This window comes from Macrobrachium nipponense, chromosome 33 (assembly GCF_015104395.2).
Source record: "Macrobrachium nipponense isolate FS-2020 chromosome 33, ASM1510439v2, whole genome shotgun sequence".
In the NCBI taxonomy this organism is placed as follows: Eukaryota; Metazoa; Arthropoda; class Malacostraca; order Decapoda; family Palaemonidae; genus Macrobrachium; species Macrobrachium nipponense.
The window spans coordinates 4,921,193-4,935,797 of record NC_087219.1 but is presented as its reverse complement, the minus strand read 5'-3'; the positions used below and the strand labels follow the sequence as shown (position 1 = coordinate 4,935,797).

The window sequence follows — 14,605 nt, the reverse complement described above, 5'->3', positions numbered from 1 at the left end:
ATCAGATGGGCCAAATGAAGGGAATGTAGATTGGCAAGAAGGAGAGGAGATAACAGTGGGCTGGAGAAGGAATGCAGACACAGAAGAGGCTATAGAAAGAGATCTGGTAGAGGAAACAATAGAAGATGACGGGTAAAGTAAGTTAATAGAGGGCGAGTTAATAGAAGACACCAAAATTCAAAAAGGAAATAGAGTTAGAGCTGTAAACAACGATACAGGACAAGTAGAAGAATGGACAATATTAAGTCTTGCAGGAAAACGATCAAGCAAATCATGGGCTGATTCATACACTGTACAAGAACTGCAGTCAGATGACAAGGGATGGATTAACTTGAGGGTAGAAAAAAAAATGAAGATGAAGAGGAGGTGTTGCCAGGATTTGAAAATAGAAGTGTAATGGAAACTAAACAAAACGAACTTCAAAGTTGGAGAGAGAACAAGGTATATGAGGAGGTAAATGATGTTGGACAAAAAGCTATATCTACAAGATGGATAGTAACTGAAAAGATAAAAAAAAAAAAAAAAGGGGGGGGGGGGGGCAAAGGATATGTAAAGCATGATTGGTAGCTAGAGGGCTTGAAGAAGAGATGGCAGAATGGGAAAAAGAGGCTTCCACATGCAACGCTGAAATTTTAAAATTTTGTCTGACCATAATAAAAGTGAAAGATTGGAATTGTTATACACTGGATGTCAAAACTGCATATTTACAAGGTGACGAGATACAAAGAGAAGTATATTTAAAGCCACCTAGGGAAGATGGTTGGAGTGGATTATAGAAGTTGAAAAAACTGTCTATGGGCTCAAGGATGCAGCAAAAGCATGGTATTGTAAAGTGGTAAAAGTAGTGGATTAGCTTAAAGGTGAGAGAAGTAGACTAGAAGTCCCATATGGTGGAAGTCCAGGAAATCCAGGAGTGGCAAAATCCACCATTGAAGCCAAAGCCCAGAGTGTTGGGGAGGCTATAGAAGGGTTGATATATTTTAAGCATTTGTGGGAAGAGGTAGTAGGAGGGAGAAATTTAGAAGCTGATAGTAAAACACTACTAACCACCATCAAATCAAATACTGGTGTAAGTAGTAAGATTAAAAATAGATATTGCAGCAATAAGAGAAATAATAGAATCTGGAGAAATAAAGGAGGTGAGATGGATAAAAGGAAATGATCAAGAAGCTGATGTACTAACTAAAGCAGGAGTTTCAGAGAAAAATATTAGAAATTATGTAGAGAGTAGAGTTGGAGAATAAAGGAAATTACAGCGGATTAGGTTAGGAAGCAGTCAGAGGGAAGGGAGAGAGAGATAAGTGTGATTATATATTAGTTTAGTCAGTTATATCTCCTTTTTGTTGTTATTGTTATTTTCTGCATTGTCGAAATATGGTGGATGTCCTTGGAGCAGGAGACACCTTCGTAGCATATACCTTCAACTTCTTGATCGGTGCCTTATCATCCTTCCGACGGACTGGAACAGGAACAGGGGATAAGGGGCTAGCAACACTGTTGTCACAATCACGTACATGTAAGGAAGGGTCACGAGCGCAAAAAGAAGACAGCAAAGCACTTTTAACACTCTCATCATCATGAACACATACACGTAAGGGAGTGGCCCGGCCGTGGAAGGAAGAAGAATCCCTCTCACGTACCTTATCTCCATGATCGTAAGCACATACACATAAGGGAGAGACATGGCCGTGAAGCAAAGTTAATGATGCATTCCCCACACATTTGGGAGAGACATGGCCGTGCAGGGAAATCTGCAATGCCTTCCCTTCTCATACCCCTTCCAACCTCCCAAACACGTACATGTAAGGGAGAAACATGGTTGTGTTGAGAAGACGGTGGTGCACTCCTCTCACTCGCAGAAGACTTAGCCACAAAGTCCCTAATTCTCCAACGTCTGACTCGAAGGTGAGGGGGGGAAAAGGAGAGAAGAAGCAGATGTAATATAACTTCCCCCTCTACGACATCTCTTGCTAGGGGGTGGAGGGAAGAATTACTCTGTTTACAACTCTCCTTCCCAGGAGCAGAATATTCAAACACACTTTGAAACAACGTCTCCGATGGCTCAGCGCGAGGAAGCGATGACGTCCTTAGCAGAATGGGATGACATCACAACAACAGAAGGAATAGACGCCACCACAGCTGACGTCATAGGCTGAGAGGATGCTGGGAGTGACATCACATCTCTAAAGGCAACGCTGGTCGATGGCCTCACTTGTGGAGCGATAAGAGACGACCCAGTAAGCGTCAACATTGACATAGGCATCCTGCTAGGAGACAGCAAACTAGATCCAAAATAAATGTAGTCCTGGAGGAGGCAGGACTGGCAATGAGGTCAAGGGGGGTTACGTGCCTCCAAGAAATGAGACAGCAGGCCATCAAAGGAGAGGGAACCCGGAAGGCCTAGCTGACTATATATTGTATAATTGTTATTGGTATTTTATGCATTGTTGAAATATGGTGGGTGTCCTATATATGGACAGCATAAGGTTGATTCTAGAAGGTGTCTGTTGATGTATTTAAGTTGTATTGTGACGTCATAGACAAGATGGCGGCGGCGTTGGGGGGATGTAAACAATAACACGGGGCAGTAGAAAGCACGTGCTGGTGGTGTGTGGTTGGTAGGGGAGAGCTCTCTGTCTGGTAGGAGTTTTTGGGTTGTAAGTCTTGTGCTGATGTTCTAAGGTGATTTCTGGAGTATACTGGAGTTGGAGACAGCGTACAGGTGGGTAGATTATTCGTGTTAATAAAAGGGGTTAGGCTAGGCTAAAATTCAAACTAGCGACACCCAAACAGCTGCCATCTTCTTTGATTCCAAATCTGAAATTAATGAAACAGATGGTGTAGCCTCTTCCCTCTCGGGAAGGACATTAGATCCCACGCGAGAGGGGGCTACATTAAACAAAACATTATCCTGCACTACACCAATACCTCCAACGACGAATCGATGGAAGAAAAGGAGAGACAGAGGAACAATTGCAGAAGGGGGAAGCCAAATAGTCTAAACGAGGAGCAGGAAGCCCCTCCCAAGAAGGAAGATTAGAAACTCTGCAATGCTCCCTCCTCCAGTAAAACACTTTCCACTACAACTTAGGCCAGGCACAACATTCTGGGCAGAGATTAGTAACAGTACAAAAAGTAGATCGGCACCTACTGCATGTCGTATAGGGATCTGTAACTGTAGAAGCCAAAATCCTGGAGCATGGAAAACCCTGAATGTCCAGGCACATGCGTTGAGTAGGCCATGAAACTTGGAGTACTCCATGATAAACACAATCACACACACAGACACAACCGAAAACAGAAAGAATCACGGCACACGGCAAACAAAGCAACCAGCTTGAAAGGAGAGCAAAAGTGTCTATTCTCCAAAGCGTTCAAAGTAAGACTAACGCATCACGAGATGATTGCTTGGTCGTCAACCAGCTTCCACCTCGTATACGCACGAGTTACCAGATCTCAGCGATTCCTTGCTACACAATCTTTGATTGTTTTAACCAGTTTCCACCTGGCACAAGGTTTATCCTATTGTTAAGACCAAAGGTTTGTTCCACATATGAATAACAATTTTTGCTAGTCAAAATTAATATGGATTTTTATAAATTAATCAAACATCAACACTAAATATTAAACCAGTTGTCAATCAAAATATCTGAAAGCCACCTACTCCCTTGCACCTATGCATTTTACTTTCATCTCAAATACAAACTGTCTTACCTGTTCTTTGGCATTTTGCAAATCCATCTCAGCATCTAACAACTTCTTGTGGATACTCTCCACTTCCCTTTCCAATTCTGCAACCTGTTTTTCCAAGAGCTTCTTGCCCTCATTCACAAAAGTATTTTCACTGCTCACTTTTTCCAAGTTGATCAAGGTCTCTTCAAGCTGTGCTGCATTCTTTGTTTTCTCTTCCTTGAGGATGTCATGTTTCAAAGTCCATGCCTCCTCCTTTGCTTTCAATTCACTGTTCAAAATTTCCAGTCTCTCCTTGCTATCTAAAGCTACCTGGCAATTACCTACACAGTCTTTCTCAATGACCTCTTTTGACTTTTCTACATCTGCCTTTTCCTATGGAAGAAAAACAAGGACATTTATAATAGTCATCTGCATCATGAACAAAAGACAACACTTAATCAGGAAAATGTAAGCTAAAACAAAGTACAGTTCACAGGTCACACATTAGAGAACGGGGGAAATTCATTGATAGAAGATATATCTTTTAAAAGTAACTAGTACTATTACCCAATTTTGAAAAGACTTGACCAACAATGACCAATGACTTTAGTTGATGGTCTCTACAACCCTTGTAAAAACTCCTATATAAAACCGATGTATAAGATAATCAGTAGTTAATTATTTTTGAAAGATATGCAAGCAGTTTTCCCATTTTATCATTCTTAAAACATGAGCAAACAGTTTTCCTAATCTTTCCATACAATAAAGTAGTTACCCTAAATCATTTTTCACAAAAGATAAGCAAATAGTTTTCCTATATTATAATTTTTAAGTAGCTTAGCAAAACTACCAAGTCACTTCTACAGATTCTCATATGTTCAATGCAGCCCATTATTAAATTAAGAAAGGAAATTTGAGCACAGTAGAGTTCAAGAAGGAACATGCTAAAAGTAATGAAGTTGAAGATATATAGTATTCAGCAACTGGAAAACGGAGTTCTGAAAGATCAAAATGGGGTTTAGACACAATAAGAAGGGATGAGGAACGTTACCCAGAAAACCAGTAGGTATGGATGTAAAAGGACACAGACCTGGGAGAAGGCATGAAATCACAGGAAGATGAAATCAAAGGAAAATGTGATAAATGAAGAGCAAGACATGATGCAAACACAGATCAGAGCAGAGGGGGAGGGAACTAATACATACTGCATCCAACACATTACAGGGAAAGTAAATTTATTGTCTGAAAATGTAACAAGAAGAAAGGGCTTGCCTTTTTTTCAAGCAGCTTCTTTAGTTTTTGGTTTTCCATTCCAACTTTCCTAAAGACTTCCTCTCGTCTTGCTAATTCAGCAAGAGCTTCCTTATGCAATGACTGAAGCATCTCACATTCATCTTTGTAGGCCTGCAACACAAGAGTTTCTTATTATAAACTGATGTCGAACACTTAGTTAGGATTTGCCTGAAAACTGATGAATTATTTAATAAAAGGAAAATACTCACCTTTTACATCACAGTACAATGGAACCCCCGTATTAGCGGGGGATGTGTATTATACCCCCAGTGAATAGTTAAAATCTGCCAATACTTGGAACCCTATGAAAATGCTTAAAACCACCTATTTTATTGGTTCAAACTCAAGAAAAACCCACTAAAAATGCTTATACCTGGTGTTTTAAATAGCTTCATCACAAAGAGTGCAATCAATCATGAAATTGATATGGAAGTACAGTAATTGGTGGATATTTTTCATAGAAAACTACCGCAAATACGCAAATTTTCCACGAATAATGGGTAGACATGGTCCATAGAGAAATCCTCGAATATGAGGGGTACACTGTATGCAGAAGTTGCTAACTAGAAATTCAACAAAATCCACTTCTAAATACCTTGCAGTTTGTTTTTACACATCATTCTTCTTATTTTTATCTGCCAATAGGGTTTCACACATCACATAATTATAAATATTGTTTCCATTTCTCTCCTCATAGGACAAAGATAGGTTAAATTATTTTCCCTCTTTATATAAAGCTTTATGAAAATCTACATTGAAAAAAAAGAAATTACTGTACCATCAAACTGGAATTCATACATGCACATAACTTGACTGTCAACACTCGTTAGTGTGGCAAGTGGTGTACAAAATGAAATGTGTTATAAGATAAACTTACCTGTAATTTTTCTATCTGCTCTTTCTGCCACTTATTTTTCATGTCTCTGACTAGATTGACAGTCTTTCTTTCTGTTTCCAAGCGATCTTTCCTCTCCAGAGCCAAATCCCTTTTGTAAGACTGTTGAAAAATTGCAAAACAAACACTAATTAATAAACAATTCAATATAAATAACGTTTCTTTGCACCTAAACTGAAGATCACAAAAAGTAAAACAAATTCTATATAGAATGAAACATTATTATAATAAAATTAAGTTTCATATATACTTACCAAGTAATTGTTTTAGCTATACTTTAGCATTGCAGCATACCCTGAATTCAAAGTATCATCTTAGCGTTTCCGCTGCCCAGTACGTATACCCACTGCACAAGTCTACTTGTTAACAACAATAACCAGCAGCCAGCTCATTCCTATTTTGCCATTATGTCCATAAGAAGGGAGGATGGAGAGCTCTGATTTGGTAATTATTTGTTAAGTATATAAAAAACTTAATTCTATAATAAAAATATCATTTTCATATAAGTAACATACCAAGTACGTACTAATTACTTTCGCTAACTCCCACACTGAAAGGGGGGTGGGATGACAGGACATATTCTATTTCAAAACACTGTGATAATGACTTCAAAATAGAAAGGATGCCTAGCATTGAAACAATGCTTGTCATTTCCTTATCTGGCAAGAGAGCTACTGCAGGTGAATACTGCCTCTGGTTGGTGCTCATCTTAACCTGTAGTGGCATATCGGTTGAGCCGAAAGTCACCTCTACATCAGTGTAGTCTTGCAGAGGAGGATATGCCTGATCGCTGACACTCCGAACATCAAAAAGTGCACTTACTCTTGGTGCAGTACCAATATATCAAACAACCAGACAATGCTGCCACCCACACCCACCACAAAACCACTACCCATCCATAAAGACTGGAAGGCACTCCAGGTACAAGGTAACCCCAGGCTCCCCAAAAATCGACACCCTACATCAAGGCAAGGAGACAGAACAGAGAAAGAATCACTCCTATGCCGAAAAGACAAATTATGCTAGAAGGCAAAAGATGTCGCAATTACCTGGAATTCACGCATTTTCACCTTGAATGCAAGCAAGGTGTCTTTCCAGATCCGAGAATGTGCCTCAGAGATCAGGTCCCTTAAGAAGAATGACAGGGAATTCTTCAAAAGAGGGTGAGAAGGATTATTGACAGAACACCAAAAGTTACTAGAAGGTCCTCTGATTTTTACAATACCTAGTAAATAATACATTAAGGCTCTGGCTTGACAAAGAACCTTTCCTCTTCCTCCAGGCCTAGGATTTCCATTAAACTCTTCTTGGATGCATCCTCGTTCTTGGCTAGAAACCTCAGGGTGAAAGAGCACAATGCATTCCCTTGGGAGAAGACTACCCTTTTGTTAATAGCTTGCTATTCACTTATACACTTAGCAATCCCCAAAGCTATGAGGAAGAGCGTCTTCCATGTGCGGTTCTTGAGGGAAGCAGAACAGAGGGGTTTGAAAGGAGAGCCTGTGAGCCAGTTTAGCACATCTAGGTTACCTGAAACCAAAACAGACTACCTTTGCTATGAAGTATTGAACAATTTGATGAGGTTAGGATCTTGGTTTGACGACAGGTCCATACCTCTGTGCTTAAAAACTGATGTAAGCATTGCTCAGTATCCTTTAATGGTGGAAGAGGAAAGACCTCTAGAGGAGGACAGACCTCTAGAGGTCCTCAGATAGAGGAGGAAGTCCACTTTTGAGTCAAAGACGTCTCAGCAGATGAGACGTTATGTCTGAGGCCCCATCAATGAAAAACTGTCCATTTTGATTGGTAGATGTCGCAAGAAGACTGTCATCAGCACTTTGCAATAGCTTTTGCAGCTGCTCTTGAAAAGCCTTTCACTTTGAGTTTCCTGACAGTCTGGAGCCTGTCAGAGTGAGAGTGGACAACCTTTGGTGGTATCTCTTGAAGTGCCGTTGTTTGAGTAGCCACTGTCTTTGGGAGAGCAACCTTGAAAAGTCCTAATCTAAGCGCGCTCATTAAAATTCTCACCTGTGACCTGGCTTTTGATCTTTCGCCGGAAACTCAACAGTTCTGGTGACGTCATTAGTTCCACCCACAAGGGGAGGGATTAAGTCAATTAATCACACCTAAGGGGCGTCGGTGGATAATCCTCAACCAATAAGGGCCACTACCAGGCGGGACAGTGGCAAATCCTCTGATACAGCGTGGTAAATATTGTCAAAACTGGACCTCTTATATCGCTAATTGAAAACTCAAATCTCTTGCTGAGACAACAAACACCACATCTTGCAGGTCACATTCTCTCGGCAATACCGTCAAACTTGAATCATTTACGGATGCAACATAATAAGACATTCTTCACTTTCTCTTTACATATCACACGCATCTAAAATGTGAAAAAACAGCGTATTCAGGGTGAATTTGTTGTATGAAAACATAAGTTTTATCTTATATTGATCGCGTTAATAATCCAAAATCCTATGATACGTAAAAACAGTCAAAGAATTAAATGCATCTCTCTTCACTTTTACTCGTACAGTGGACCCCCAGTATTTGCGTTCTCCGGATTCGCGGACTCACACATTTGCGGATTTCTCTCGGAAACGTTTCCCTGCATTATTCGCGGAAAATTCGCACATTCACGGTATTTTTCTATGAGAAATATCCACAAATTCCTGGTTTTTGTGATCAATTTTATCATAAAATGCACTTTTTGTGATAAAACTATTAAAAAAACCAAGTATGAAAATTTTTAGTGGTTTTTCTTAAGTTTTAACTAACAAAATAGGCTGTTTTTAGCGCTTTTATAGGGGTTCCAAACATTCGCGGATTCTAACTATTCACAGGGGGGTCTGGTACGCATCCCCCGCGAATACGGGGGGAACACTGTAATTCCTGTGTGTTTTATCTTATTGATTTCAGGAAAAGACAACTTAGTTGTACAATTAATACCAAATCCTATGGTATGACCAAAACTTTCCTATCTTGAGCAAAGTGTGAGATGATTGAAGAAATATAAACATATTGCTAGTTTTTTAAGCCACAGACGAAAATAATGAAACACGGAGCAAGCGGCCTACCTCCTGGTACCAGCCACAATCAGAGGCCGCCAAACAAACGTCTCATAGGCACAAGAATCTACCTTAAGTGAATCGACTATAGCTATATGCCCTGTTTGCCCACACCTATAACATTTAATGTTCCTATCTCTCTGACACTCACTAACTAAATTACCTGTCTTCCCACACCCAAGACAAGCTCCAATGCCCACCGACATTCATTCTTCTTATGCCCTGATTTCCCACATCTATAACACTTCTGCTCTCGCTCACAGCTAACTGACCCTAACCCTCCGACACTTGCACTTCTATCTTTCTTAGGTTTCACCACACTTATATTACTTGCTCAACGGTCCTATCAACCACTGGCTCTGCCATTTGCCTTGGCCCTTCTAAAACTGCCTCCCTATAGCTCTTAAACTCAGGCATACCTTCATTTACTTCGGACCTGACGCTGACACTTATGCTCTCTTTTATACACCAAGTTAGCTCATAATCGTTTACTCTCTAAAATATCATTCCATGTTAACCTCTCAATCGTCCATCTCATTTTCTCCTTACGTTTTAGGTTTATAAACTCATATACACTCTCAGGCACTGTTGCTAACAACTTTCTCACTAACTCCTTACACTCATTTATTCCCTCATCCCCAAACTTTTTTCTAGCTAATGTCTCTAACCGGCACACATACATAGACAATGACTCACCAACATTCATTCTTGCCTCCTCAAAATCATTCTTCCTCCTATACCTAACACTACTCTTTGCCCTCCAAGCCTGTTCCACAATCCTAGCTTTAACACTTTCATATGACATCCCCTACACTCATCATTATCCCTTACATGTTTAACAAATACCCATACTTTGCTATGTAATACTTCTCCTATTCTTTGAAAAAGATCCCTATCTCTCTATACCCATATTCCTCATACCTTGCACATCTGGGTACCTCTCTCTCATATACACAGCCTTTTGTACTTCTCGCTCACTTTCACTCTCACTTCCATTACTTCCATCCTGATTCCTCTTAACCTCTTATGAATACAATGAATCCACATCCATACTGACATTCATACTCCTATCCACACCCTTCTTCTTGCCTACTTGTTCCCACTTACCACTATCCTAATCATTCTCATCCTGTTCCTTACCCTCATCCCTTTCCCCAACATCTTTAGTCCTTGTCTCATCCACCCCCCTTTTTATCCTTATCCTCAGTCTTATCTTTGACCTGTGTCTTTCCTTTCTTGTCCTCACTTATAATAACCACGTCACCCTCATCACTGGTACTCTCATCTACCCTCTCTTTCACTTTCTTCACCACTCCTGACCCATCACAAGGCCCAGGAAGCCTACCTACAACAGCTCCCTTTCCAATAAGTCCCTTCATCCTCTCTTGCACAGCATTCATCAATCCAAACTTCTCAACCATCCACTGTTCAACCTCTTTCATTCCCTCTTCTGCACTCCTCATCATTCCTCTCAACTCTTCTAATTCCCACTTTTGAAACTCATTCTCAACTCTGAGCCTCTCATACTCCACTTCCAATCTTTCCTTCGCTTCCCTTGCCAACCGCAATTCTTCCTTCAGCCTCCCCACTTCAGTAAAACCTTCCATACTCATTTTCTTCACCAATCATGCACAACTCACTGTACCAACTGTCCCGTGGCTGCCACACCAGTAGTCCCTGTTCAGGCGGTAAAATAATGTTGCGGAATCAAAGCTAAAAGCAAGTTAAATACCAAGATTTCCCCACATTTACTTTACTCGTACCAGCTAACAATATTCCCCCAGCCACGCTTTCCTCTTTATGTTACTATTTAAGTACAGGATGGTTGGGTCAGCGAGGAAAACAAACAAAACTCTCAAAATCCATGTACTCACCATATACCAAGAAATTCAAGGAGACACTCTGTGCTGTCCACTGGATACAGTCATCGAGACTAAAACAACCGGCGAATATCAATATACCAAAAAAACAAAAACAAACAAGCACCAAAACCACACAACTCAAAACATGACAAATCACTACACCAAACACCAATCAACAAGACTACACAACAACTCACAACACAACAAATCAGAAACACCAAACACGATATAGCAAATACACAAAACATCCAAACCCTTCCTATTGCCTCCAACGAACACAAACAACCTAACGAGACAACAACCAAAACAACCAGCCTCTCTCTCTCTCTCTCTCAAGCAACCCTTCAGAATGTTGTTAAATACCTTACAAGAGCCACAAAGTTAATTCCATCCATCACACAAATAGGTTACTGAAGACTTAGAGCCTAAACATGTATGACCTAGAAACACAATGATTGCGAGGACAACTAATAGAAATATTTAAAATACTGAAAGGCATAACAAAAGTAGACAGTAACCTATTACATTAAACAATAACCAGACAAGAAATAATGGATGGAAACTAGAACTGAAGAGATACAACACATCCCACTATGGGAACTTCTTTACATACAAGATATGTGACACATGGAATAAACTGCCACCAGAAGTTGTAAACAATAATGTGGAAGAATTTAAAAGAAAGCAAGACAAAATCATTAGGACACAGAATGAACAGTAAAACCTGCTCCTACAGATAAGTGAACACACGATGTCTCCTCGGATAGACTAACAAGTTTTTGAGACACCTAATCCTTGTAACTACATCACTACTCCATAAAGTCTTAATATTCTTTTTCCCCCATAAGACTCCTCCTATCGAGGAGTCGTGATCACATGAGCAACACCTGACTTCACAAAGATAAGAGAGAGAGTAATATTCTTAATCTTTTTCTTGTTGTTTTCATAACATTGATAGCCCTACCTATTATTTTTTTGGTAGCATTGTCTTCCATGACATTTAAGCTACAAAACTGTATGAAACAAGATGAATGCACTGCAATCTCATGCAAGGAATGAATGAACATATTTTATATTAAAAATTTCATGTTTACTTCACTATAAATATTTTAGCATTAAGTTTACTGAAGTTCATAACTCTTATATCATTATAATCCTTAAATCATATGCTTGAAAATGTTTAGTGATGAAATTGGGAAACATTCCTTTTCTGCAGGTAAAACCGAGGCGTAAGGAGTTACAATTTTTGAAAGACTTTTTTGTCAGGAGAGGTCAGAATGTACCTCCTAACTATTTGAACGCTCGAGAGAGACCAAGAGTTTCCAACCCTGTGATTGGCTTACCAACAGCCAATCAGGAGTGTCATAAGGGATAGACTTAGATATCAGATGCAGGGTTTATGTGAATCTATTATAGTAACATTTGTTCCAGCTACTTCTCTTATAGAATCCCCATATTTAAACAGTACCATTTTACCTGATACTCCCATTACCTGACCAGGTCCCCTCCATTCATTTTCATTTTCTCTCTTATAGACTACCTCATCTCCCACTACTGCTTCTTTAAATTTATGTTCTCTGACATTTTTATTTAAGCAATTCTTATTTTATTACAAGACTATGGCCTTATGCATTGCATTCAATGCATCCCTTACTATACTCTCTTCCATACCTTTGTCTCTGCTTGCAGGACTTGAACTCTCTTCTCCCATTAAATTAGGCAAAGAAGGGTTTTTTTTCAAATGCCAATTGGTTAGGAGAGAAACCTCCATTACTCATTAAGCAGTTCCTAGCACTCACTACCCATCTCAATGCTATGGACCAATCTACTTCCTCATCCTCTATAATCTTACTTAAACTTTCTTTGATTATGCCTACTGTCTTTTCACATAATCCACTGCTTCACGGAGATACCTACGCTGTGGCCAATATAGTGGAACCTCTACATACGAAAGTCCCTACGTACGAAAAATCCAGGTTACGAAAGCAAAGACAAAGACAATAATTCAGGTTGCGAAAGGGTAATGTCCGAGATTTGCCCGGGCCGCCGAGAACAATTTTAAAACTTGTGTGCCGCCAACTCAGTAGACTCGCCACCATCCTCCCACTCTCCCATTGGTTCCTGATGCTAGTCATGGCTGTAAGATCCTGCTCTCCTATTGGTCAGCATCTGTTCCATCATGCCTCTATATAAAGGCGTTCCTTGACCATTTCTTGCGGCAGCGTTATCGTAAACACCTGGAATTCGTTCATTAACATATATTTTGTCTTGTTAACGTAAATTCGTGTTAGTGATTTTGCTTTCGTTGTACTGTTAAGTTACTTTATCAAGTTGTGTGTGAACTTAATTACAGGTGGCCCTCGGTTAGCGGCAGGGGTCCCGTTCCTGGCCGCCGACGCTAAGTGATTTTCGACACTAAGCGCTTTTAAAGCCTATGGCCGCTGCACACCTTCTTTCGAAATTAGACCAGTCAAAGGCGCCGTAATCCCACAATGGCGCAATAAGTAAAATGATATTGTTATAATACAATAAAGTTTCATACATACTTACCTGGCAGATATATACATAGCTAAGACTCCGTCGTCCCCGACAGAAATTCAAATTTCGCGCCACTCGCTACAGGTAGGTCAGGTGATCTACCGGCCTGCCCTGGGCGGCAGGACTAGGAACCATTCCCGTTTTCTACTCATATATTTTCTCTTCCACCTGTCTCCTTGCGGGGAGGCTGGGTGGGCCCTAATCGTATATATCTGCCAGGTAAGTATGTATGAAACTTTATTGTATTATAACAATATCATTTTCATACAATCAACTTACCTGTCAGATATATACATAGCTGATTGGCACCCTTCGGTGGAGGGTAAGAGACAGCTACTACTGGAATAGACAGGTAAACAACATCTGTTGTAGGTATAAAATAAAAACCTTGGTTCCTACCTGATAGGTGGTAGACTTCGTGGGTGTTTGCCCCGTAGTCTGCTCACCTCAAGAAACTTTAGCGAGATATGTGATCTATGGCCAAGAATTCTTGTGGGTCTGCCGAAGGGGTCTTATCCACTTACTCGGCAGAGCCTGAAAGGACTTTGTCAATGGGTGCTGATCCACTTATATGACAACACACCTTATTAAGGAGCACACAACCAATCCCGACCACCTGATCCTAACCACCATGTTAGTATTAAAAATTGCTCCGAGTTATCCCCAACTCTTCGCAACAACCGTAACTCAAAACCAAATTGCACACGCACACAATAATTTTTCAAAAAAAATTCTCATCTACTAAAAGATATCACAAGAGTTCCTTACTGAACGGAAGTGACTGGCCGCCTGTGCGGTATCTGTACTTGTTCAGCAGAAAGTCTAGAACATATCTATTAGACTTAAGTAGTAAAAAAAAATTAAGGATTGTTGTCAGCTCCTGTACCCAGGATTGTGCCCGCAGACACAAAAGGACCTAGGGAAAAACATTTTTCATAGGTCACACGCACGTCCTTCAAATAGTGAGAAGCAAACACAGAATTACATCTCCAATATGTCGCTTCCAAGATATTCTTCAGTGACATATTTCTCTGAAAAGAGAGAGACGTCGCCACTGCTCTCACTTCATGAGCTCTTACTCTCAGGAGTTTTAAAGAATCATCCGTGCAAGCCTTATGAGCGTCCGTAATTACGTTCCTGACAAAAAAGGCTAAAGCATTCTTAGACATAGGTCTTGATGGATCCTTCACTGAGCACCAAAGACCTTGTCTAGAACCTCCCAACTGTTCCTTTTTCTGTAAGTAAAACTTTAACGCCCTTACTGGGCAAAGAGA

At 40.2% G+C, this 14,605-nt stretch overlaps 1 protein-coding gene across 1 annotated transcript in view; it reads right to left on the bottom strand.

Moving 5' to 3' along the window:
* LOC135202931 (citron rho-interacting kinase-like) overlaps positions 1-14,605 on the bottom strand; it is a 220,205-nt gene that overhangs the window by 142,459 nt on the left and 63,141 nt on the right. Inside the window, exons 12-14 of the mRNA XM_064232395.1 lie at positions 5,843-5,962; positions 4,945-5,076; positions 3,715-4,065 (exon numbers count right to left, since the gene is read on the bottom strand). Coding sequence (XP_064088465.1) covers positions 3,715-4,065; positions 4,945-5,076; positions 5,843-5,962 — 603 coding nt within the window. The remainder of the gene's footprint in view (positions 1-3,714; positions 4,066-4,944; positions 5,077-5,842; positions 5,963-14,605) is intronic.